Source organism: Crocodylus siamensis, chromosome 11, assembly GCF_052110815.1.
Source record: "Crocodylus siamensis isolate JL-2025a chromosome 11, ASM5211081v1, whole genome shotgun sequence".
NCBI lineage: Eukaryota > Metazoa > Chordata > Crocodylia > Crocodylidae > Crocodylus > Crocodylus siamensis.
The window spans coordinates 28,077,048-28,103,020 of record NC_143405.1 but is presented as its reverse complement, the minus strand read 5'-3'; the positions used below and the strand labels follow the sequence as shown (position 1 = coordinate 28,103,020).

The window sequence follows — 25,973 nt, the reverse complement described above, 5'->3', positions numbered from 1 at the left end:
CTAATTGGGTTATCTAGCAGGCGTAGGGTGCCACTGGGCAGGCTACTGTCTCTTGGCAGCCTGCCATGAGTCCTTACGGCTTTTGGTTTTCTTTTTCTGGGAGCTTCCCCTAGCCTCGGGTCTCGCCGTGGGAGGGGTTCCCAAGACCTCTGTTTGTGTACCCCTGGGACAGGAAGCTTTGCTTGTTTGTAAAGCAAGGCATAAGGCAGCTGTAGTGTGTTGGGGAAGTTACTGAGCCTGCCCTGGAAGTGGGTAACACTGTGGAGTTTGCCTGTGGCAGAATTGTGTGTGGAGGCTGTAACAAAAGATCCAGAGAATTCTGCAGAGGCCACTGAAGGGTGCCTAGATATTTGCCTGGATACTTTAGGGCTGCCTCCCAGCTTTTATTACTGGCAACAAGGCATGGCAAGCAAGAGGAGAGACATCATTAGCGTACCAGAGAATGAAGCAGGTCACGGCAGGCTGCCAAGAGACAGTAGCCCGCCCAAGGGAACCTTAGTCCTGCTAGATTACCCAAATAGTGATGTTCTTGGAACAATTTAGGTGTTATGTCTGTCTACACTGTGAGAGACTGTATAATGGGTATGCTTATTTTCTTTCTCTGTTGTTCTTTATCCCAGTCTATAATCTATATTTTAAAGTTTGCATTACTTGGTAATTCAAATCTGGATCATTTTAAAGTAGTTTGTTCTGTTTCGTGACTTGCATTTCATGGCTCAATTAGATACCATCAAGCAGGAGGAAAAAAAATCTCCTCTTGCAGCTCACGGTACTGTTTCTGTCTCCCCACTGCTCACAGAGAATGTTCTTTTTTTCAAACAGTTTTTTTTAAACTATTGAATAGCATCTCTCAAGGAGCAGGAACAGCTTATCTTCCTTTTTCTTTGTGTCTTGTGATTAAAGTACATTTGGATGTCACCTTACTAAGGTTTGTATACTTTAATATTGCTATTGAAGTATTTGCATACTTTGGCATTCCTTTTTATAAGGATTGAAAGGAATAACCAGTTGGCTATTGTGTGGCTTTCTTTTTGGTTGATATGCTCTTTTTTGGAAGTTGTGGGGTTGCGAAAGAGGTTATTTAAAAATAGCAAAAAAACTATAAGATGCTTACTAAAAAAAACTTTCATTTTTGAATAGCGTGCAAGTAATTTTAAATCTCTCTTACTCGATTTACAATTTAAATAATGCAGAGGGGGTATGGTATTAACTGTTCTTCTCCATTACATAACTGGATGACTTCCAGAGGAATCTGGTATGTTGAGGTATTTTAACTGAAAAGATTCCTTAACTTTATTAGATTTCTTTTATTTTATTCTTGACTCAATATTGCATGTTAACACATGCTCTGCTATGTATAGATATTGATTACATACTAAAGTTTTAATGCATGTTTATAGGTGTTAGTATTTTATAGATATAACATAGTGTATGCATAATATATAGCATGTTACTAAATACCAGATTGTTGTCTATATATAATTATACATAATTACTAATAACCTATTAAGATATCCGTATTATAACAATATGTCAACTACTAATTTTATAATAATGATATAACTACACTTTACTAATATACCTTAACAATATTTACATAACTTTTATGAATATAAACACATTTTATCTGAGAGAACATCAGGAATCTTAGATTCCACTCCTTATTTGTAACAGTTTTAACATTTTTCCATATCTAAAACTGTTTTAATGTTCCTGTTAAGCTGAGAAAGTGGTTGATAGTAATTAGCTTTTTATTTTTTTTTTCCAAAAGGTCATTTACAACATGGCTTAGTAAGTTCTCAATTTATTGCTAGCAACCTGCGTTTAGAACACTCAAGTTCATGCCTTTCTAAAAAATCCTCTTTGGTTGAGATTTTTCTGCACTTGCCCTCAGCACAAAAGGTATTTAAAAAAATGTTATTGAGAGTGCAGGGAGGAAGAAATAAGACCTCCATAAAGCAATGTGCATGCTATATAACCCCCCATCTCCCACTTCTGCATATATGCAATTGAAAACTGAAGACTACTAATTTATTTTGTCTTCTCTGACTAAGTCTGATTAAGTGGTAGTCTCCAGATTTTTGTGTATACAAAATAAATAAATGGAGTTGGATTAAAATTTTTTATGGAAGTTCAGAGAAGGGGTTAGAATCGAAAAGTTATTTATGAAATAATTAAAATATATATATTTCTGACGTGGTCCTTCAACAAATTCTATTCATGTTTAACTTTTTTACTGTGAGTAGTTCTGTGTTTAGTCACAACACGGGTATATATAGCATCGATTTAAACTAGATAGCATAGGTAACTGCCACTATATCACCAATGCTCAGACTTGAGCACAGGCTGTTTGAATCTACTGGGGATTCTCGTACAAACTTTTGTTGCTAGGTAAAGTCTGTGTTGCTGTGTCTTCAGTGTTCTTGTTACTCATGGTAGCTAGATTTAAACAGTTGCTGGTTCTTTCATAATCTCTTGCAGTCTAGAATGATTATCTTCCATGATTGTCGTAGTGGAACTGAAATCAACGAGTTCTCCTGCAATTCTGAATGTGGGTTTTGTTGTTTTTTTTTGTGGGGTGGGTGGCTCCAGATTCTTGATTCAGTCCTTGACATGCTATTTCTGTCGCTCCTACTGTTCCGTCTAGTGTTGTCATCATAAGATTTCAAAGTACCAAGATCCTTGGGATGGTCCTGGGCAATAGTCTCCCATGAGTTGATGTCAATGTTGCATTTTTTTAAAGTCTGCTTTGAGGACATCTTTGAAGTACTTTCTTTGCCTTCCTCTTGAGCATATGCCTTGCCCAAACTTGAATAAAACTTGCTTCAGTAGTCTGGAGTCAGACATCTGATGTCAAATGATCTTTGCCTTGGTGCTCATGGTGTTTGCTTGAGAAAAGATGCTAATGTTGGTATGTTTATCTTCCTGCTGAATTTGAAGGATCTTCCACAGGTAGTATTGATGGTACTTCTCCAACAACTTGAGGGTGTCTCCTATACATTGCCTGCATCTCAGCTTCATACAGTAAGGTGGGGATCACAACTGCTTGATAAACTATGACCTTGGTTTCAGATCTGATGTTGTGGTCTTCGAAAACCCATTTCCTCAGGGGTCCAAAGGCTGTGCTTGCATATTTGAGGTGAAGTAAGATTTCTTCATCTCTGTCAGCCTTCTGCAAGAGAGGGCTTCTGAGGTATAGGAAATACTCAATGCTCTCCAGAGTTTCACCATAAATTGGAATTACCAGAGCTGGGGATTACTCATTAAGAGCTTGTTGATGGAGGACTTTAGTCTTCTGAATGTTAAGTGTCAGTCCCATTTTCTTGTATGTAAAGATGTTGACAATTTGTCTGTAGGTCTGCTTCTGAGTAAGCACAGATTACAGCATCATTAGCGTACTGGAACTTGATCATTGAGACTGGGGTGAGCTTGGTTTTGGCTCTGAGTTAGCTGAGATTAAACAGTTTACTATCCTTTTGGTAATTTAATAATCCTAACTGGAAGTTTGTTAGCAGTCAGATGTAGCATTATGGTCAGGAATACCCAGTAGAGTGTTGGAGTGATGATGCAGTCTTGCTTAACTCCTGTCTTGACCTCAGAAGGATCTGTGATAGATCCGTTACTGAGAACCACTGCTCACATACCATATGGAGCAGGCAAAGAATGGTGACAGTCCTCCACAGTACTTCTTGGTTGACAGAGTCGAAGACTTTTGTGAAGTCAAAGATGGCCATGTAGAGAAGTTTGTTGTTCCTGGCATTTCTCCTGAAGCTGGCAAGCTGTGAAGTCATGTCAGTTATGCCTCTTAGTGTCGTAAACCCACAGTGAGATTCTGGGAGTAGCTCTTCAGCAAGTGGAAAGAGACTGTTCAGGAGGGTTCTTGCAATGCTAGTAGTATAAAAGACACCATGCTTATCAACTTGACAGGTGTCCTGCCCCCTTCTGCCATCTTGGGGCCACCATTTCTGAACTGGAAGTCCCACCCTCAGCCTCCAGTCACATAGTATGACACCAGAAGGCCTTCCTATGTTCCCCTTATAAAATATGTGACATCAGAATCCCCACCCCCAGTCACCATTTGCCTTCCCCTTGACCCTGTTACATGACGTGTGACATCAGAACCCTGCCCTCTGCCCCCTGGTAACATGGCACTTAACATCAGAAACCCTGCTCCCTACCCTGTCCCATGGTGCATGATATCAGAAAACCTGCCCCTGCCCCCAGTTGCATGGTGTGTGACAGGAATCCTGCTTCTGCCTCTGGTCATATGGCCCATGACATCAGAAGGGCCACTGGTTCAAGCCCCCAGAGCCTGGCCTGTATACTGCAAGGCCCACCCTAGACCACATGGTATAGGCATGACCTATCAGGCCCAGACCACCATGTTGGCTCAGAATCCACTAAGAATATTTTAGTTTACCTGTAGTTTTGTGTTATATTTCCATAGGAGAACATTACTTTGGTTCAGAGAAATTAAAATAAAAGCTTATGTTAATACAGCAGTAATATGCTATATTTAAAATTTAATCAGCTACCAGCAAATGAAATGCAGTGCTCATAATATTTTGACAAGATTGTATATTCTCTATATTTGATTAAAATACCTTAAAACTGGAACAGTAGCCTTGCACAGGAAAAAAAAGCATTGAATGCTATTTATGTGCAAAGTCAAGCACTTAGTCAGGAAATACTCCTAGGAATAAAGATTGTACAAGCTGTCACAATTTGCAGTTGTCCATGACACTGGGTGTATGTATATGCCCACACACACAGAACAACATATGCCTGGATGTAATTTCTAAAAAATGTCGCATGTAACAGGTTTGTAACTTTTCTCAGAAGTAAAAATAAAATATTTGCTGCCATTCACTTATGCTACATTATTTGTAATACTGTATTTTAAAGAGCAAATAATAACTTTTCCTACATGTCATTTGATGAGGCACGTTTCTGGAAAAGAGCCACTTGAAATTACTTGCATACGTACAGAAGATACCTTTGGGTCAGTGACTCAAAGGTATGCTGAGCTGTCATCTCAACTTATGTAAATAGAAGTTTGTGAAATGGATGTGTATACCTGTCAAATGTGCTAATCAATTTACAAAAAAATGTATGGAATATTTCAGTTGGGAAGCAGCAAATGCATTCACTATGCATCCTCCAGTACAGTGCACATGAAGTGATTCCTAGGAGCATTTCCTGACTTTTAAGTGCTTGACTGTGCACATATACACACCACAAGTGTGAAAGAAGCCTATGCTTCAGAAAGACCTTAGCAAAACTAAAACCTCAAACTGTATGTTAACAGTATGCGCATGTGCATGCACACCCCTCTCTCCAATGATGGACCTTGTCACACAGAAGAACACAGTCTCTGGTGTGAATGCTTTTTAAATTTGTCTTTATTTCCAGTAAGTACCAAACGCTGTTTCAAAAGATGGTTACAATTTTAAAAAGCTTTGTTTCCCCAAGTTAAAACCCTGTATCTCCAAATATGCATATACCAAACTCTGTTTTAAACTAAATTTACCATTTAAAAAAGTGTTTTCTCTATTTCAATAAAGTCAACTGTTTATCCCCATTATCTTATCTCTTCAAACCCCACCCACCTGCCTCCAGGTATGCTGCTTGTCGCACAAAATAGCATACACCCTCTGGTGTGAATGCTTTTATTTTTTTCTGTATCTCTGTTATCTGTTTTGCTAAACCCTTTTTTTAAGCAGGGTTTTAGAATTTCTAGTGACAATTAAGCATTCAGTATAGGGTACTAGAAGCTTATCTTTTGGTGATCAAACCACGAAGAGTGATGTTAGGGTGTTCAGGGTGCACTCTATTTAAAAACTCTACACCCTGAGCTAAACCTTATTGATAATTCATAAACATTTCATTGCATATCCAGTTGCAGTCATGCCACTGAAACCCTTTCCATACACAGCTTATCACAAAGTTCCTGAATTGTCTGGTTTACATCTTCATCTAACCAGGTAAGACAATCATGACTACCCTGACCACACTCATCACAAACGCATCCCACACACTATTCAAAAAAGCCTTATTCTCAAACAGTATTATACCTGTCACGGTACAGGGTCCCCAGGGATTGCTGTGATGCACATATGTCTCCATGACCATGCCAGCTCTGCCCTGTGGGCACCTTCTTATCTTGCCTGTCATGTTTTGTTGGTGAAAATCGTAAGTAGGGAGGCTGCCCATGAGTTTCTGTGCGGCCATGGTCCTGTTGAACCCCACTAAGCTCTGCAGGAACCCTTGCTGCGTCACACTCCAAGTCGGTGCCTCATGAGACACCTTAAGTCTTATGGGCTAAGCACATGCTTCTAAAACCTCCCCTTTTCCATGCCCCAGGCCTCACAGGTGTTATATGAATATTGTTTCATTTGTTGGAGTCTCAGCCTACTTGACTTCTACCCCTGTTACATAACTAGGCCTTCTAGCCTAGAGCAGGGGCAGGCAAAATACAGCCTGTGGGCTAGATCTGGCCCATCAGGCCATTCTATCCAGCCTGCAGGGCACCTACAAAGTTACAGGATTAATATTTATCTGTTCCAGGCTCTCTGTCAAAGCTGACAGGAGCCAGGGCAGTAGGACCCAGGGGAAACCGGCAAGGGTCAGGAGAAAGGCCAGCCCCCCCCTCCGCCCCCCCACCACAAAGTCTGTGCCTGCTGGAGCTTTCCTTGCACATGGCTGCTCCAGTACCACGTGGCCCCAGCTGTATCACTGGACCATGGGAGCAGGGGTGCACTGGTACTCCGAGGCCAGGAGAGGGAGGGGGGTTGTGTGTGTGTCCCTGTGTAGTGAGGGAGACGGAGAGAGCAATGAGGGAAGGAGAGGGAGAGAGAGTAGTGAGCAAAACAGTGTGTGTGTGTGTGTGTGTGTGTGTATGCATGCATGTTCATAAGGCGAGTCCTACCCTCACCATACACATGTACCCCCTCACTGCCGTACATGCAGACCCCACACCCACACCCCCTCACATACCCCAGCCACCCGCATCCCACATACCCACACGCTCCCTCCCCCCACACCCCCACAGTATACAAGAGTAAGACTTCATTTTAAGCTATTGTGTGATCACATCTATGTATACTATACAAACGCATGTAAATCAGGACAAAAATATTTTTTGAAATCAAATTAATGTATGTTGTAGATGTTTGATTTTTTTAAGAATATAATTTGGGGTTTTTCAGGTTCTGAGATGGCAAAACCCCTGGCTAAAAGGGCTATTTCCGGAGGCAAAGGAAGGGAGTTAGAGGGAGGACTTCCAGTCCCAAGATGGTGAGCAGGGAGCGGAGCACCTGTCAAGGGGCAGGGCTATACATGCAGTCCTCAACAGCTTGCCAAAACTCAGTAAGCGACCCTCCGCCTGAAATAATTGCCCATCCCAGCCTAGACCCACTGTGTCAATCCCTGCTTTGAGGCACTAGCTCTAATCGGTCTTCTTTTGTCACTGGGCTCTCTGACCCCTATAGCTACACCCCTCTGGCCCTGGGCTTTCTGTAATTGTGTGCCCCGCTTTGGGCACAAGTGAGGCCTCCACCTCCCTTTATAGCTTCACCCTGACCCACCAATACAAACATAACTTAAACGTAAGTCCCTGGGATATAACATAACAACAATGGCCACACTCTGCCCCTTTAAGAAGGCAAACTTCTTCCCTAGTATTGTGTGCCTCCTATCCCTGAGTACCTTATGAGCTCCTGGAGCCCCATCTTGCAGGCAGCAGATAAGGCAACCAAATGTCTGTGGATGGCTCTTTCATGCAGAAGGTGGTTGCTAGAGAACTAACTCCTGCCGGCCCTGGGGCTTTTACGTGCCTAGTGCCCTGCCTCCTGGTTAGCTGACCATTTGCAAGTGCCAGTTAATTCCCTCAGTTGCTCGCTACCCAGGCAGCCTGCAGCTTTGGAGGTTTGCCTAGCTCACAGGGCTCTCTGGCTAGGCTGTTTCTGCCCCTAAAGAAGCAGGCACACCTTAGTGCTTTGCGACAGTACCATAAAAAGAAACATGCATAAGAGCCTTCATAAGCCCTTTATGTTCTTGCCATGAAACAGGACATGTTAGTTGCATGCATAACTTCCTTCTAAAAGCTGAAAAATCATCATTGTTATTTTCTGAAACATTTGGTCTCTGTTCTTCACAAAAGAAGTTTCTCTTCTGCGGTGTCAAGTTGAAAGTCCACGGGCCAGCACACCTGTCTGGGATCATTAAAAAGGATTCAGCTAATTGCAAAGGGGATTCAGATTTAAAAATTAGTTAGCCCTTATTTAACCATTCCTTAGCTATTTCCTACCTCCCTTGTGGTCCCAAGCCCCTCTCCATAGTCATGTTTCAAGCCTCTTATCAGCATCTCTGCTCCCTCATTGACATCTTCCACTTGTACCCGTTCCTGAATCTACAACATCTGCTTTGGGGAATTTTGGTCTCTGGTTCACAGGTCCGCATGGACTTCCTGACCAGCCTCAGGTGTCTCAGACAGTCTCTGGGTTAGGAGGCTGCTCTCACGCTTCTCCTCAAAACTAGTGCTACAGTAACATCTTATTTGTAGGCCTCTAATAAGTCTTGGTGGTAAAACGAGGACATAGGGTCTTATCAGCGTAGTCTAAGAATCTATATCTGCTCCTGTCTGCCTTAGAACCATCTCAGACAAATGGTCTGTTTTGGATATCAGATAGACCAGGTTGTGGGGGGGAAAGGGGTTGCACCATGGACCCCACCTCTCTACCTGCTCCAGTTGGTTTGGCAACATTCTTGGGGAGGTCCAGGGCCTCTGAAACCACCACCAGGTGTTGGGGTGGGTTGTTAGAGGGATTACAACCCCCCTGCTATCTGATAGATCATGCCTATACTGTGTGATCTAGGGTGGGCTGTGCAGCATGGAGGGTGGGCTTTGGGAGGTCTGATGGGCGGCTCCTCTAATGTCATGAGCCACGTGTTGGGTGGTTTCATACACCATGTGATGGGGGTCAGGGATTTCTAAGACCAACATGGCACAAAAAAATGGCCTGAGGGAGGTAGGGTTTCTGTTGTTACATACCATGTGACTGGAGGCAGGGGGACAGGATTCTGATGTCATCTGCTGTGTGACTGAGGACAGGGGTGGAATTTCTTATGTGACATGCCAGGTGATTGGGGGCAGGGGCAGGGTTTGTCATGTCAGGAGAAAGGGGGTGGGGTTTCTGATGTTGTATAATATGTGACTTGGGGGCAGGGGGTGAGGTTCTGATGTCACACATTATGTGACAGGATCAAGGCATGAGAAGATGGTGATCAGAGGTGGGGATTCTGATGTCATACACCATGTGACTGGGGTTGGGGGGAGTCAGTTTTCTGATATCACGCACCATATAAGGGGAACAGGGGAAGACCTTCTGATGTCACATACCATGTGATGGGGGCAGAGGGGAGATACCTCCAGTTCCAAGATGGCAAATCCAAGAGGATGGAAGGTAACAGGACACCTATGAAACTGATGAGCATGGTGTCTCTCTCAATGCTCTTTCCTGTGGTGGACAGCAGGGTGATTCCTGTGTAGTTTCCACAGACTGACTTGTCTTCTTTCTTGAAGATTTTCATAGTCCTGGTGACCCTGAGGTCATCTGGGCTTTCTTCCATTTTCCACATCCTTAACATGAGGGTGTAGAGCTGTGATGTGAGCTCCTCTCCCTGCTACTTGAAGATTTTGGTGGGGATTCTATCCGCTCCAAATGCCTTGTCATTCTTCATGTGCTTGATGGCTTTCCTTACCTTGTCAGGTGTTGGAGGCATTCCAAGATAGTCTCTGACTCAGTGTTGCAGGATGGAGTTGATAACCCTCATCAACAACAGTCTTGACTGGGGAGATTTTCAAAACACTACTTCCAATGAGCATTGATGGCTCCCCTTTCTTTGATCAGGTCTCCTCCATCCTTAGGTCTCAGGGGGGTTGATTCCTGAGTGCTCAGACTGTATATGGCATTAATGGTAGTGAAAAACTGACCATATTGTGGATGTTTGCTTTGTCTGTCTACCATCTGCTCTTCATATTGTGGGTATTCCTTTGGGACCTCTGCCTTGTCTTGTGGGAAATGCAATTTCTTTTGCTTGGATTTGATGTTCTGCCATGTTTGGTTTTGTGCTTGTGGTCTATCAACTCTTGGATCTCTTGGTCATTGTCATCAAACCAGTCTTGATATTTCTCAATAAAGAATCCAAGTGTCTCTGCAAGCACTGATGATGGTTGACTTGAAGGCACAACAAGTGCTGCCTACATTCTTCCATTGTTGTTGATTGCAATTTGCCAGTTTTTCACTGAGGCACTAATGGAAGAGGTCTAGCTTGATTGGGTCCTTGAGTCTTTTGATGTTGATCTTCCATTGGCATTTCTTCTGCTGCAGCCATCGTTTGGGTGCCAGTTTGAGCAACATACCTGAGCAGATGAGTCGGTGATCAGTCCAGCAGTCATCGGCTAGCATAGTTCGGGTGATGTGGACATCTTTGTGGTCCACATGCTTGAGCAATGACATAGTGAATCAGGTGTCAATACTTAGATCACAGGTGTTGCCATGATGTTTTGTGCCTGTTTTTGTGGTAGAAGAGGGTGTTGGTGATGGTGAGTCCATGTTCTGCACATTTGCTCAGGAGAAGGATGTTAGAGTTGACCTTTCCTACTCCTTCCTTGTCAGTGGTCCTGTTCCAGAGGTTCAAGTCCCTTCCAACTGTGGCATTGAAATCACCGAGAAGAATAAGTTTGTCTGCAAACTTGCTGAGGGTACACTCTATGCCATTATCCAGGTCGTTGATGATGACATTGAACAAAACTGACCCCAATACTGACCCCTGGGGCACTCCATTTGATACTGGCTGCCAAGTAAACATCAAGCCATTGATTACTATTCTCTGAGCCCGATGCTCCAGCCAGTTTTCTAGCCACCTTACAATCCATTCATCCAACCCATACTTCCTTAGCTTGCCTGGAAGAATGCTGTGGGACACCATATCAAAAGCCTTACTAAAAATCAAGGTACACCATATCCACCGGTCTCCCTTCATCCACAGAGCCAGTTACCTCATCATAGAAGGCGATAGGGATGGTCGGGCATGACTTGCTCCTGGTGAATCCATGCTGACTGTTCCTAATAACCTTTTTCTGCTCCAAGTACTTAGAAATGGATTCTTTGAGGTTCTGCTCCATGAGGTGAGGCTGACTGGTTTGTAGTTCCCTGGATCCTCCTTTTTCTTTTTCTTAAATATGGCACTTAATATGTTTGCGCTTTTCCAATCATCTGGGGCCTCTCCGATCGCCATGAATTTTCCATGATGGCCAATTCCTCTGCAATTACATCAGCTAACTCCATCAGTTCCCTCAGGTGCATCCCATCTGGTCCCATGGACTTCCATATGTCTAGCTTTTCTAAATAGTCCCTAAACTGTTCTTTCACCGCTTGGCTGCTTTCCTCCTCCCCAAACAGTGCTGCCCGGTGCAGTAGTCTGGGAGCTGACCTTTCCTGTGAAGACTGAGGTGAAGAAGGCATTGAGCACTTCATAGATTTCATAGATTTCGTAGACATTAGGGCTGGAAGGGACCTCAGGAGATCATCGAGTCCAGCCCCCTGCCCAAAGGGCAGGAAGTCAGCTGGGGTCATAGGATCCCAGCAAGATAAGCATCCAATTTACTCTTGAAGGTGTTCAATGTAGATGCTTGAACCACCTCCGCTGGCAGACTGTTCCAGACCTTGGGGGCTCGGACAGTAAAGAAATTCTTCCTTATGTTCAGCCTGAAACGGTCTTGCAGGAGTTTGTGACCGTTCAACTTCAGAGTTTCCTGCATCCTCTATCACAAAGTTGTCTCCCTATTCAGTAAGGTACCTACACTTTCCCTGTTTCTATTCTTCCTACCAACATACTTGTAGAAACTCTTCTTGTTACTCTTCACATCCCTTGCTAGCTGCAACTCCAATTGCACTTTGGCCTTCCTGACTTCATCCTTGTATGCCCAAGCAATGCTCTTATACTCCTCCCTAGTTATTGTTCAAGTTTCTGCTTCCTATAAGCTTCCTTTTTATGATCTAGTTTACTGAGGAACTGTCTGCTGAGCCAAGCTAATCTTCTGCCGTACTTACTAGTTTTCCTGTTCGTCGGGATGGTTTGTTCCTGCACACTCAGTAAGCCTTCTTTAAAGTATAGCCAGCTGTCCTGGACTCCTCTCCCCCTCAGACTGACTCACTCAAGGAACTCACGGGCAGGATCCCCTGGGAAGGCAGTCTGCTTTTCTGAAGTCATAGGATCATTGAATCCTAGAACTGGAAGAGATCTGTAAGATCATCAAGTCTGGCTCCCTGCCATGGGGAGGAAATTATTGGGCTTAGACAAGCTCAATAAGGTGCCTGTCCAGCCTTCTCTTGAATGCCTCCAAGGATGCTGACTGCACTACCTCTTCTAGGAGTGTGTTCCATATTCTGGTAACCCTTACAGAGAAAACGTTTCTTCTTATATCTAGCCTGAATTTACCCTCTATAAGCTTAGGACCATTGGTCTTCATCCTCCCTTGGGGTGCCTTCTTGAAGAGTTGCTTATCTAGATCTTGGTGTTCACCCCCTGATGTACTTGTAGGTGGCTATCAAGTCACCTTTCTGCTTTCTCTTTCTCAAACTGAACAGGCCCAGTTCCCGGAGTCTCTCCTTGTAGGGCCTGTGTGGGTGGCCCTTCTTTGTACCCTTTGTACCCCTTAGAAAATAAATTTTTCAAAGATTTTACCCAGGACCAAGATCAGACTGACTTGTCTGTAATTAGCAGGATCATCCCTCTTCCCTTTCTTAAAGATGGGCCCCACATTGTCCCTCTTCCAGTCATCCAAGTTCCACAATTTTTCAAACAGCTTGGCCAGTGGTACTGCTACAAGTTCAGACAGTTCTTTCAGGACTCTTGGGTGCAGGTCATTGGGCCCAGCAGACTTGAAAACTTCCAAGTGTTGCAGGAAATCCCTCGCCTGTTCAGCACTGATTTTGTGTAGCCTGTTGTCTTCCCCATATTCCCCGGGCCTCTGGTCAGGTAAACAGCCCTCATTTGATTTCAGGAATACCAACGTGAAGTATACATTTAGGAGTTCGGCTTTTTCACAGGTATCGACTATGGGCTGCCCCTGAGCATTCACTAGAGGTCCCACAGTGGAGCCTGAGTTTTTTCTTGCTCCTTTTATGTCAGTAGAAGGACTTTTTGTTGTATTTTATTCTGGTTGCCAGCTTGATCTCCATGCCTGCCTTGACTTTCCTTGTCTCGTATCTGCAGGCCCTGGTGATACAGGTGTATTCCTCTCTGATTGTTGAGTCATTCTTCCACTGCTTATATGCTTCTTTTTTTCTTTCTCAAAAGCTCTCTAATATTCCCGTTGAGCCAAGTGGATCTACTGGCTCACCGGGATCCCATTTTTTGCCTGCTTGGGGATGGCTTGTTTTTGGCCTGTGAGAATTGCCTCCTTAAGGAAGCACTACCGTTCCTGAATCCCCAAGTCATCTAGCTGTGGGTTGCAGAGGGCCTCTCCAACTAGCCTCTTGAGTTTGTCAAAATCTGCATTCTTGAAGTCCAGGACTTCTGGTCTGCTGTCTGATTTTTCCCAGTCTTAACGGTGGATGGCGAACAGGTTGTGATCACTATCTCCCAGAGTACCGCCAGTCCTTAGGTCACCTATGATGTCATCACCCTTGACCAGCACTAAATACAGAGTGGACTTACTCCTAGTAGGCCCTTCCACAACCTGTGTTAGAAACAGATAGTCTATTGTTGCCAAGAAGTTGGCTGACCTGCTGGAGGCAGCCGAGTGATCCCTCCCTCACCCCCAACAGATGTCCAGGTAGTTAGTCACCCATGACAATCATGCCTCTCCCTCACCCCCAACAGATGTCCAGGTAGTTAGTCACCCATGACAATCATGCCTCTAGTCCAGGGTCCTTACTCTGCTGCTCTCCTTCCTTTCCTCAGGAACCTGATCTCAGTCATCTCATGGTCACTGCTGCCCAAGTTACCATCCGCTACTCATTCCCCACCAATTCTTCCCTGTTTGTGAGCAGCAGGTTAAGAGGAACACAGCGCCTAGTTGGCTTCTCCAGCACTTGCACCACAAAGTTGTCCCCCATACTCTTCAGAAACTTCCTGGATTTCCTGCACACTGCTGTATTACCCTCCAGCAGGTGTCAGGGTGATTTGAAGTCCCCCATAAGAACCAGGACCTGTGATTGGGGAAACTTCTGCTAGCTGTTTGAAGAAAGCCTCATCTCCCACTTTGTCATGGTCTGGTGATCTGTAGCAGACCCCTACCACAACATCACCCTTGTTGATCTCCCCTCTGACCCTAATCCAGAGACTCTCAACAAGCCTATCTCCAGTTTCATATTGGAGCTCTGAGTAGTCATATGGCTCTTTCACAAAAAGCGCAGCTCCTCTTCCTCTTCTTCTCCCCTGCCTGTCCTTCCTAATTGTTTGTACCCATCCATGACTGCTTCAGTCATGCAAGCTATCCCACCAAGCCTCTGTTATTCCAATCATGTCATAGTTCTATGACTGTGCAAGGACCTCTAAGACTTCCTGCTTGTTTCTCAGGCTCTTTCCCAGTCTCCTGTGACTACCAGGAGGCACCACCACTTCCCCCTGGCTCCTCCTAGAGCTGGGCCAGGGAACAGCAATAGCCCTGCTAAACTGATGTAGGCTCCTGCTCTCCCCACCACCACCTCCACCACCACCCTACCTGAATCTACAGTCTACCTTTCCTCTTTGAAGGAAGCGGGGGCACCCTCCTGCCCACCTCATGCCCTACCCACCACCCCCTGCAGCCACCGTCATCTGCTGCGGCTGCCTGTAGCAAGAGGGAATCTGCAGTGCATTACCACCAGCTGTCCTGCTAGCTGCTCCAGCAGCAACCCCTGTGCCTACCTTCCTGTGGTGAGTCCTGTACTTCACTCACCCTCTCCCAATGTTTTGTGGACAGCTGAGTAAGCCCAGCAGTGTGCTTTTCCCCCTCCCTTGTGTGTGTGTGTGTGTGTGTTCCTGTTTGTCTTTTTGTTCCCCTCAGCCCCTCACAAGCACACCACCACCCCCTCAGCCCTCCCACACAGTGCAGCTGGAAGAGCCACCGTGGACGCCTACACAGCAAACCACTTTCTTTCCCCCAGGCATAGGGGGAGTGCATCGTTCCCCTCCTCCCGACCTGACTGCTTCCTACCTAGCCTCTCATGGCAGGGTGACAGCCCTATGAGGGGGCTGCCAGTGAGACAGGGTAGACCTCAAACGGTTGGGGGGGGGCAGGTCTGATAAGTCTCCCTCGGAAGCGGCCACAGGGCCCCCCAAATCCAACCAGAACAGGGGAAAATGTAAGAGCCCCCCCCTCCTTCCTCCTGCTGCATAGGGAGTGGGAAAACTCCAGCCTTAGACCCAGAGGCCTCCACTACCTCTGCCCACACCACCTCAGGCAGTCAGGGCCACCTCTCCACCATAGGAGGCACAGTGGGGTGTGCTGTGAGATGTCTGAGATAAGTTTCAAAGCATAGCAGTTCTTAAGTGTGGGTGCTTGCTCAGGCAGTGGGAGCCCCAAATATTGTAGCAGCCTCTGAACTTCGGCCTGAGCAAAAGAGTGCTGAGAGGTGACTTGATAGCTGCCTACAAACATGTCAAAGGGAAAATATCAGGACCTAGGTGATCAACTTTTCAGAACCCCCCCCTTCCCTCCCTCCACCCCCAGGAAGATGCGGACCAATGGACACAAGCTAGTTGAGGAAACATTTCTGCTGGACATAAGAAAATACTTTTCTTCTGTACGGGTAACTAGAATCTGGAACACACTCCCAGAAGAGGTAGTGCAGTTGCCATCTCTGGTGGTCTTTAAGAGGAAGCTGGACAAATACTTCATTGAGCTCATTTGAGCCCAATTACCTCCTCCCCATGGCGGGTGGGGGCAGTCTTGATGATGTTATAGGTCCCTTCCGGCCCTTCTTTCTATAATTCTATGAAACACAAGGGTGTCTTTTACCCTGCCATGGAGGCTGCTATGCAGGAGGTGGTGGAGGAGGGGCTTACAGTGGGGGGGCAAACATGTCTCCCCTTGAACCCCTGGAAGGGCTGGGGACCTAGATGGTCCTCAGCTCTGTCCCTGCCTACACCCCTAATGGAGCTTTCATGCTTTTTCTGCAAGACCTGGGGGGAGTCGTCTCCCCAGTCATTAAGCTCCCGCTGGGGACTGGACTTGGTGGCTTGGGCAGTGCTTCACTAGGCCTACTCAGTCACTGGGCCTAGACCTCTAATTATGTGCATGGCCCTCCTTTGGACTCTCAAGCTTCTCTACATCCTTCCTGAAGTGTAGCACCAAAACAAAACAGTACTCCAGCTGCAGTCTCACCAAGGCCGAGTACAGCAGGAGGATGATATCTTTAATCTTGCTCGAGATGTCAGTGTTTTGTTCGTTCTGCTAGCTACAGCATCACATTAGTGGCTTATGTTCATTCTGTGGTCTATCATGACTCCCCAGGGCCGGCCCATCCTATCTTGTGCAACCTGTGGCCACAGAGGGCCCCACAGCACCAGGTGGAGAGGCTGCAGCCCCTCCTGCGTTTGGTGGTGGCTGCCGCATTTATTGTGTATCCTGCCCGGCAGGTTGGATGTTTGTTTAACTGTTCTGGCCAGAAATTCTGAATGCCCTCCCACATCTGGTGTGCCAGGATGTTCATTTACCAGCGTAAATATGCTGGGGGACAGGAAAGGGGGCCCCACACCCTGCTATAGTCATCTCTGCCAATGGATTGGGGGCCCCAAAACTATATCTTGCCCCCCAAAATTGTGGGCTAGCCATGCAACCCCCAAGTCTCTTTCAGTTGTGGTGCTGGCAAGTGTAGCACTGCCAAGCCTGTAAGTCTGTTGCAGATTATTTCTCCCCAGATGGAGCACTTTACATTTCTTTGTGTTAAACATCATCAGGTTTTGATCTGCCAACCTTACAAACCTGTCCAGGTCAGCCTGTATCCCCAGCCTGTCCTCAAGCATGATCACACTTCCCCATAATTTGGTGTTGTTTGCAAACTTTACCAGTACATGTTTAACATCAGAGTACAAATTATTGATGGACATGTTGAAATGCATTGGTCCGAATACTGAACCCTGAGGGATGCTAGTGGTCACCTTCTACAATGTTGACTCAGTTCCATTTATTAATACTCTCTGGGTCCTACCTTGGAGCCAGTTATCTAGCTACTGGACTGTAAAGTAGTTGAGGCCTCATATGTACCCAATTTTACCATAAGGACATTGTGGGGAGACTAAGTCAAAGGCATTTTGAAATCCAAGACATCAGCCTCATTTCCCTTATCCAGCTGGTGAGTTACCTGATTGTAGAAGGAAATGAGGTTGGTCAGGCATGACCTGCCCGCAACAAAGCCACGTTGGCTGTCATTTAGAGTACTGCCTCCTGTTAGCCTATCAATAATGGATTCTTTGATAATTTTTTCCAGGGTTTTTCCAGGGATTGAGGTTGGCCTTTAATTCCCTGGTTCCTCCTTTCTCCCTTTCTCCTGCCTCTCTTGAAGCTTGGCGGCCCACAGCCCTGGTTTCCCTTTTCTTCGTGCTGTGGGTTTCTACCCTTTTTAACTTCCAGCTGTGTGTTCAGCTGTGTGTTTCTCCAGCCTCCAACCCATTTCCTGGGACTCCATCCTCCCAGTGTCAGGTGAGTCTTGTGGGTTCACTGTCTCTCTTCGCCCCTCCCAGGCTATGCATCCGTACTTCAGCTTTTGGCCTCTCGCCAGCTATTGACCCCTGACCTGCCCTCACGGCAGGCTGTACCACTGCTAAAAGCTTTGGCTAGTTTCATTTCAGGAGCACCAGATGTGGCAATGTATTGACTATTCGTGCTAGCACCCAATGGGTATCATCTTCTAACTGCAGGATGACCTGCACTTTAACATATGTTTGGGTTTCCCCATACAAGCATCTATTGGTTATCCGAACTACCACTTTCCTCTTTCTTCCTTGCACCAAGTTTCTCCACACTACCATCTGGGCTGAGCCTGAGTCCACCATAACCCGTACTGTCTGTCTGTACCTGCACATCCACCATCAGCACAGCCCAGTCTTTTCCCAGCTCTTGGCCAGCCAGTTCTCCATAGCAACACTTCACCCCATCACACTTATCAGTAAACATTGGTTCTCCTCTTCCTCTCTTTTTTGACTTTTTGCTATTTGGGGATCTGACCTATCAGATTCTCCCTCCTGAAGTGCACCTGACTCCTCTCTCTAACAGCAGCTGCTGCTATGCTTCTGTTTGGCATTGCAGACCCTGGACTATCTGGACCAGAAGTTCCAAGATCTGTTGCTGTGCTGCCAGGTCCGAGGCCAGCGCCTCTATATACTTCTCCAACTTCTCGTTGGACCCAAGGGTTCTCTTTTTCCTTCCACATAAGCCATTGTCTTATGGCACATACTGCCTTAGGAGTCTTCCCAGCCAGTGCAGCAATGTTACAGGGTGCCATCCCCAGGACAGTCACAGGCTCCTGGAGCCCTCCCCAGGGTCCTCCCTTTCTTGGCTCACTCTGGGAACAGTCCCCCCTTCACTCACCTGCAACGTCTTGATGTTCCTTCTGGTTCTCAAAGGGGAGACTGCCTCAGGGCCTGGACACTGATCTCTGCCTCCAGGTCCCAAGACCCGGTTACCCAAGGTGCCAATCTCCTTGACAAGCCCCTACTGAAAACCCCCCAGGTGGTGGTGCCAGTGCCAGAGGTGTCCTGGATGTGCCAGAGGGTGGTCCTGGCCATCATCACTTGTATCAGAGGACTATGCCAGACAGGTAGGTGGATCCCTCTTCACTGGCCCAGTGTATGGAGCTGCCTATGCTGCATGCTTCCTGCTGCTTACTCCAGGAAGTAGAGGCTGCCCTGCCACCCATTGTCTTCACCTACGTTTACCAGGTCCTGCATGGGGGCAGTCCCTGCCCCTGATATCCCCCAAGCCCCCTGGAGCTAGTCATGGGGCCACTGCCTTGGCAGACCCCACTTTGCTCTCTACCTTACAATCTTAACAGGCGGTCTGCCACCAAGTTGGTCTACCTCCAAACAACCCACTGCTGCCAGCTCTGCATGTTCATGCTCTGCTCAATCCATCATCCCATCCTTGTGTCCCACCCTGACAACAAGTGGTGGGACACCCTAGGGAAGGGCAGGGGGCAAGGGTCGTTGGCGTACAGATGGTTTCCACCTTGATCCCTTAAGCCACCAGAGACGTCAGTTGGCAACTCCTCCATGGAGCCATCAGGATAGGCATGTATCTTGCATGCTTTACAGACATCCCCATCACCTGCCCCTTTTGCCAACAGAGGAAGACCCTGGAACATGTCTACCTCAGGTATGCCAGGTTGCAGCCCCTCTTATTCCTCTTCCAGAACCTCCTGCTGAGGCTTTGGCTTTACTTCTTCCTGCACCTTTTTTTGTTATGCACTTCCTGTTGTGTGTACATCAATCCCTGGGACCGCCTTCTTGCTCTGGCCAGGTTGGCCATATATAAGACCAGGAAGGAACCTCTGGCTGGAGGGAACCTGAGCGAGTTTGGAGCTGTCTTCCTGTAACTCTTCCATTCATATCTTCAGGCAGAGTTTCATTGGTCAGTATCCACAGGTTCCTTCGACTCATTTAGGGGCAGCAGGTGCTGGCTGGTGTGCTCTACTCAATGTGCCCTTCCGGTTCCCTAATTATGACTTCACTCCCACTCCTGTTTTCTTTTTAGTTGTCCCAAGAAGTCAATTAATTCATTCCCGGCAGTCTCCCTTTTTAAGGGAGGCTTATAGTATTTCACGATGGGCCAAAGCCCATGACCCCATGGCACATCAAATAGGTCTGTGTCACACAGTGGCAGAGAGTGAATTTTGAAAGGAAGAATGAACAGGGTATGACCAGGGTTTTTTCTACTGTTCCTCTTTTACTTGCATCCCTGAACATTTAAGGTATAAGAAGTTCAGAGGCTGTATCCCTAACTCCTATACTTAAGGGCCACTGCCCCTTTTCTCCAAGAGTTTGTACAGTCCCTTTTTGAATTTGACTAAACTGTCCACTTCCACAACATCTGGCAGTGAGTTCCACATTTTTATTACATGTTGTGTGAAAAATAACTTTCTTTCCTTAGTTTCAACCTTATTTCCTATACTAGTTTCATTTTGTGACTCCTAGTTTTTTGTATTAAGACAGTAAGTAAGATATCCCTATTTACTTTTTCTTTGCTATTTAGTATTTTGTAATCCTTTACCATGCACCCCCTCAAGTGTCTCTTTTCTAAACTGAGTAGGCCTAGGCTCTTTAGTGTCTCCTCATATGAAAGTCCCTCCATTCCACTAACGATCCTTGTTGCCCTTCTCTAAACCTTCTTTAATTTTTCTGTATCCTTCGTGAGGTGTGTGAACCAGAACTGGGCACAGTATTCAAGACATGGCACGATGATACTTTCAGTTTTGTTTGAAATTCCTTTCTTAATCCCTAAATTTTTGTTTGCCTTTTTGTTGGCTGCTGAGCACTGAGCTGATGTTGTAGTGAACTGTCCACAGTGCCTCCCAGATCTTTCCTGTGGTAATAGCTAATGTAGAGCTCATCATAGTGTAGGTATTGTTTGGGTTATTTTTGCCTGGGTGCATCACTTCACACTTACCCACATTGAATTTCATTTGCCATGTAGTTGCCCATTCAGTTGTGCCAGATCCTTCTGTAGTTCCTCATAGTCTACCTTGGTCTTTACCACTTTTTGAATAATTTTGTGATATACTCAAAGTTGGCCACCTTGCTACTCATCCCCTTATTCATAAGTGATCTGGAAATGTTAAACAGCAGTGGTCCCAAAACAGATCCCTGGGGGAACTGACCATTCATACTCATTGTTTGCTTTCTATCTTTAAGCCAATTTTAATCCATGAATGGACATTTCCTGTAATCCTGTGACTACCTAACTTCCTTGAGAGCCTCTGATGGGGGGGACTTTGTCAAAGGCTTTACTCGATATATTATGTCAACTGGATTGCCTTGACCTGCTTATCGACGCACTCAAAGAACTCTAGTAGGTCTGTGAGGCATATCCCTTTGACAGTTGTTTTGATTCCTCCCCAGCAAGTCATGTTCATCCATGAGCTGAACAATTCTTTTATTTTCTTATTGTTCTGTTATTTTTTTTATTGTTTCTAGAAATTTTCCAGAAACAAAAGTTAGGCTCATAGGCCTGTAGTTCTCCACCCCTCTAGAGCCTTTTATAAATATTGGAATCGCACTGGCAACCCTACAGTCCTCTGGTACTGAAGCTGTTTTTAGTGATAGGTTCCATTTTACAATTAAAAATTCAGCTATTTCTGATCTGAGCGCCTTCAAAATCTAGGTGAATGCCATCAGATTCTGATGATTTGCTACGGTCTAATTTATGAATTTCCTCTATAACCCCATCTACTAAAAGTTTGGGTCAGCTCTACATACTTGGCCCGAGAGGAGTGGATCTGGTGAAGGAATTTTCCTGGCGTCTTCCACAGTGAAGACAGATGCAAAGAGCATTTTGTTTCTCAGCAATGGCCCTGTCATCCTTTAGTACTTCTTTTACACTCTGACCATTCAAAGACCCAGCTGATTCCCTGGCAGGTCTTCAATTTCTCATGTACTTAAAAAAGATGTTATTGTTACTTTTCATGTTTTTTGGAAATTTCTCCTCAAATTCTTTCTTAGCTTGTCTTATTACAGTTTTATATTTGATTTGACAGAATTTTATGTTCTTTTATTTTCCTCATTAGAATTTGACTTTCTTTTTTGGAAATAAACAGCCTTTTTCTGTTTATTGTCTCAGCAGCTCTGCTATTAAACTGTGTTGGCTTTCTTTGGTCCACTTTTCCATTTTTTTAATTTTTCTATATGCATTTGCTCTGTGCTTCCAATAATGGTGTTCTTAAGCAGGCCCCCTGCTACTTGCAGGTTCAATACTGTTAACTTTCTAAAAATGGGGGGTTACATTTGTAAACTAAAATATACAGCAAAAATATTTTTGTATTAGTAGCTAAAAGATACTTACCAATTCACTCAAAATATTTTTAGAACTTTTTATCAACGTCATTAGAGATCTTGTTTCTTATGGGATTCTCTGTCTGTTCAAGTAGTTAATCTGTGACAGTGAGCCAAATTGGGTCTTCACACTCTGTATTGTAAAGACTTAATTCCTTATGGAGTGATATCCAGCAAAATGACTATGTTAAGATGGTTAACTTAGCCAATTGGTTTGGTCCTACAGGTGATGGTATGGAAGACTAACTTTGATGCCACTGACTATGGGGATGTATTGAAAACTCAAAAGCATGGTATCAGCATAAATGGAACTCTTCACAGTCTGGTAAGTCAACTTGTTAACCATCAATATTTTAACCAGGGTTCACAGATGAATTTATTTTGGGGCAGGCAACTAATTAAAACACTGAGGTGAAAGGAGTGACAGAGAGCCATAAGGTTTTGCCAGGTAACCTAAGAGTTAAAACTCGGGCTGCATATCTGCCAGGTTTTATGTGAGAGTTTGCACAAAATAAAATATTCCTGAGCATGTGTTTAAACTGAATGAAAGTATATTGTTAGATACAATAGAATATAAGTTATAAAATAGGACAGAGCAGTAAAAGAAAAAGTTGTATTAACATATACCAGAGTCACACAGCAACCTTCAGTCTAGGAACACAGAGGTAACAAGCTGACATTGCTTTGAAACCCTGGCTACTGGCCCACAAATTCAAACTCCTTCTCTCACGCAAAGCAGTTTCTTCTTTCTCAAACAGTCAGCTATTACAGAGATTACATATGCCAAACCTTTTTCTAGTCAGACATTGAACGACTCAGGTAAATATTTCACTCAGACTATCAGGTAGATGGACACTGCCCCTCCTGCCTTCCTTAGCTTTGCTTTCTCTGGGCTTTCCCAACAGAAAGTGGAGGCTAAGTCCTCTGTCCTGCTATCAGGATCAGGGTGATATTTTGCCACAGCCTATATTTCCTGCAGCTGTAGGAATATCATGCAGAAACATTACCAAGGGCTCAAACGACTATGTCCAAATTCAGTTCTCCAAAAGCTCACCTCCTAACCACCCACTACAGCAACAGAATCAGCACACTTCACTGATCACACCCTCTCTCTCATGGTATTGTAGTGGGTCCAAACAGGATCTGATTTCCACTCAAATCTTTATTACAGTTTGGTGGTTTTATAGTAAGGACTCTCTTGCATGTTACACTTATCACTTGCTAACTGCACTTACAATGCTAGTGTCTGAGCTTTCAAGAAGTAAACCAGGGGTTAATTGCCATACTAGCATAAGAAAGTTAGGGCTTTTCCAGTTAGGAGGATCTCCAGACTGTGTTTACCTAATGCATGCTGACCCAGCATCAGGCTGTCCATGGAGGTAATATGATCAGGTGATTGTGGTACAGAGCTGTGGAGCCTGACTCCCCTTCCCACCTTCTGCACTGCACTGAAGCCTTGCTAGTTCAAAGCTCTGGTCTGGGAAGGGGGCTGGGAGTCTGACAAACAACTGTTCATTGGGCTCCACCCTATACAGAAGCTTTGCCAGTTCAAGGCTCCAGTGCAGTGTGTGGCCTGGGAGTGACACTTGCATGGCATTGATGCAGCACAGGAGCCAGTCCCAGCCCCCACGCAGCACAGAAGCCTTGAACCAATGCTGGTATGATCCCAGGTCTGAGACTGAAAATAAGTTGTTTTTTAGTCTCAGTCCTGGGATCTTACCAGAGCCTGTTCAAGACTCCGGTGTGATGCTACTGTTCATATTTAGATCATAGTGGGCATGTCTACGTGTATGCTTTAATGCTCAGTAGCCTATTTTATTGAGCATATTAGAGCATCATGGCAAAAACCATGCTAATGTGCAATAAAACTTAGGTTACTGTGCATTAAGCATTACTAAAAAAGTGAGCACTTTCGCTACTGCACATTAGGGCAGCCTAATGTGCATTTAGTTAGTACCTCACATTAGAGGTACTAAATTTAATGCACAGTAGCAAAAACAGCTGCAGTTGTTTAATGAATGTGTAGATGCACCCAGTGAGTATTAACATGTGAGTGCTCAGAAACTGTTATATTAATTATTAATTCAAACTAAATATAATGTATGCAAACTGTAACGTGCAACAAGGCCCTAGGTTAGGGGTTAGCAAAATATGGCCCACCAGGCCATGCTATCTGGCTTGCAGGGCTCCTAAAAAAAATTTAGAAAATGAATTATTATTTTCCCATGGCTGCCTGTTAAAGATGACAAGGTGCCAGCAGCAGGACACAGCAGTACCACACAGTTCCAGCCAGCACGGCATAGAGCTAACCCGGTCCAGCCCAGCCCAGCCCAGCCTCTCCAGGCATCATATGGTTATAATAAAACTGCAAATATCTATGTAAAACATACATTCTTCTTCACTTAAGTGCAGAATTTTTTAATTGGTCATCCACTTGTTCGTTCAATGGCCACTTTACAAGATTTAGAATTGAGTTCAGAACAGATTAATTTCTCTGTCCAGTTTTGTTCCATATAGTCTTAGTTCTGTTTCTTACACAGGAAAAATTCTCAGATTTCACTGAAAATGTGCTTTTCCAAGTAGGTCTGCTGGCTAATGGCACTCCACCTGAAAGTAGCTTTCTTGCACAGAAGGTGTAGGGAGCCATGGTTGATCCCCAAAGTTGTTTTGGGGACCAAGGAACTTTTGGGCAGCATGCATCACCAAAATCAAGTGTTCAAGGCTGCTCACAGACATTGTTTTTATTTTTTAAACAAACCGTGCTTTGCCGAAAGAAAGCAGCATGGAACTTCAACCCAGCTCTGCAGCATCTGTATAAATTGGGTGCCTTAGCAGGGCTTTTTAGCACTTGGCTAAAGCTGATCCAATCATCTATTAGATCAGAGCGCAAAAAAATCCCACTTAAGCACCTGATCTATACAGACATTGGGCAAGCTGGGTCCAAATAAGGCACTGCCTCCTCTGGATATACACGGGGCTCAGTGCAGGAACACACTGAGTTTAAAGAACCATTTTTTTAGGGTCTACAATCACCCCAAGAAAATAAGTTTAAATAAATTTTAATAGCAACGTTACTATTGAAATACATGTAGTATGTGTTAGCAGCAGCAGTCCCTCACTCTCAAGGATGATCGCTCATACACGTCAAGTGAAGGATTGTAGATAAGTCAGTTGATAGCAGGGTCTCTGGCAGATGCCACAAGTGATGTTTAAAGGTAAGATTTCCTGGTCTTGTTTCCTTTCATTCTATTTATCATCAAAATCATAGAAAATTAGGGTTGGAATGGAACTTTGGAGGTCATCTAGTCCAACCCCCTGCTCAAAGCAGGAACCTTCCCCAGCAAGATTATCCCAGCCAAAACTTTGTCTAGCCAGGTCTTGAAAACCACCCAGAATGGAGATTCTACAACCTCTCTGGGTAACCTGTTCCAGTGTTTTACTGTTCCAGTGTTTTTCCTAGTGAGAAAATTCTTCCTAATATCTAATCTAAACTTCTCTTGCTGAAACTTGAGACCGTTGCTCCTTGTTCTGTCATCTGCCACCACTAAGAACAGTCTAGCTCCATCCTCTTTCAAATCTCCCTTCAGCTAGTTGAAGGTTGCTATTAAATCCCCTCTTAGTGTTCTCTTCTCCAAACAAAATAAACCCAGTTCCCTCAGCCTCTCCTCATAAGTCATGTGTCTCAGCCCCCTCACCATTGTTTTTGCCCTCTGCTGGATTCTCTCCAATTGGTCCATATCCTTTCTGTAATGGGGGGTGGGGAGGGGCAAAACTTAACACCGTACTCCAGATGTGGCCTCACCCATGCTGAATAGAGGGGAAGAATCATTTCCCTTGATTTACTGGCAGCACACCTACAAATGCAACCCAGGATGCCATTACCCTTCTTTACAACAGTGGCATAATGTTGGCTTATATTCATCTTATTGTCCAGT

General features: G+C 45.0%; 1 protein-coding gene across 3 annotated transcripts in view; it reads left to right on the top strand.

Moving 5' to 3' along the window:
• The window catches only part of POC1A (POC1 centriolar protein A), a 104,878-nt gene that overhangs the window by 44,954 nt on the left and 33,951 nt on the right, over positions 1-25,973 (top strand). For all 3 annotated transcript variants that reach the window (XM_090021938.1, XM_090021939.1, XM_090021941.1), the window contains exon 9: positions 22,265-22,363. In XM_090021938.1, the coding sequence (XP_089878064.1) occupies positions 22,265-22,363 (99 nt within the window). The remainder of the gene's footprint in view (positions 1-22,264; positions 22,364-25,973) is intronic.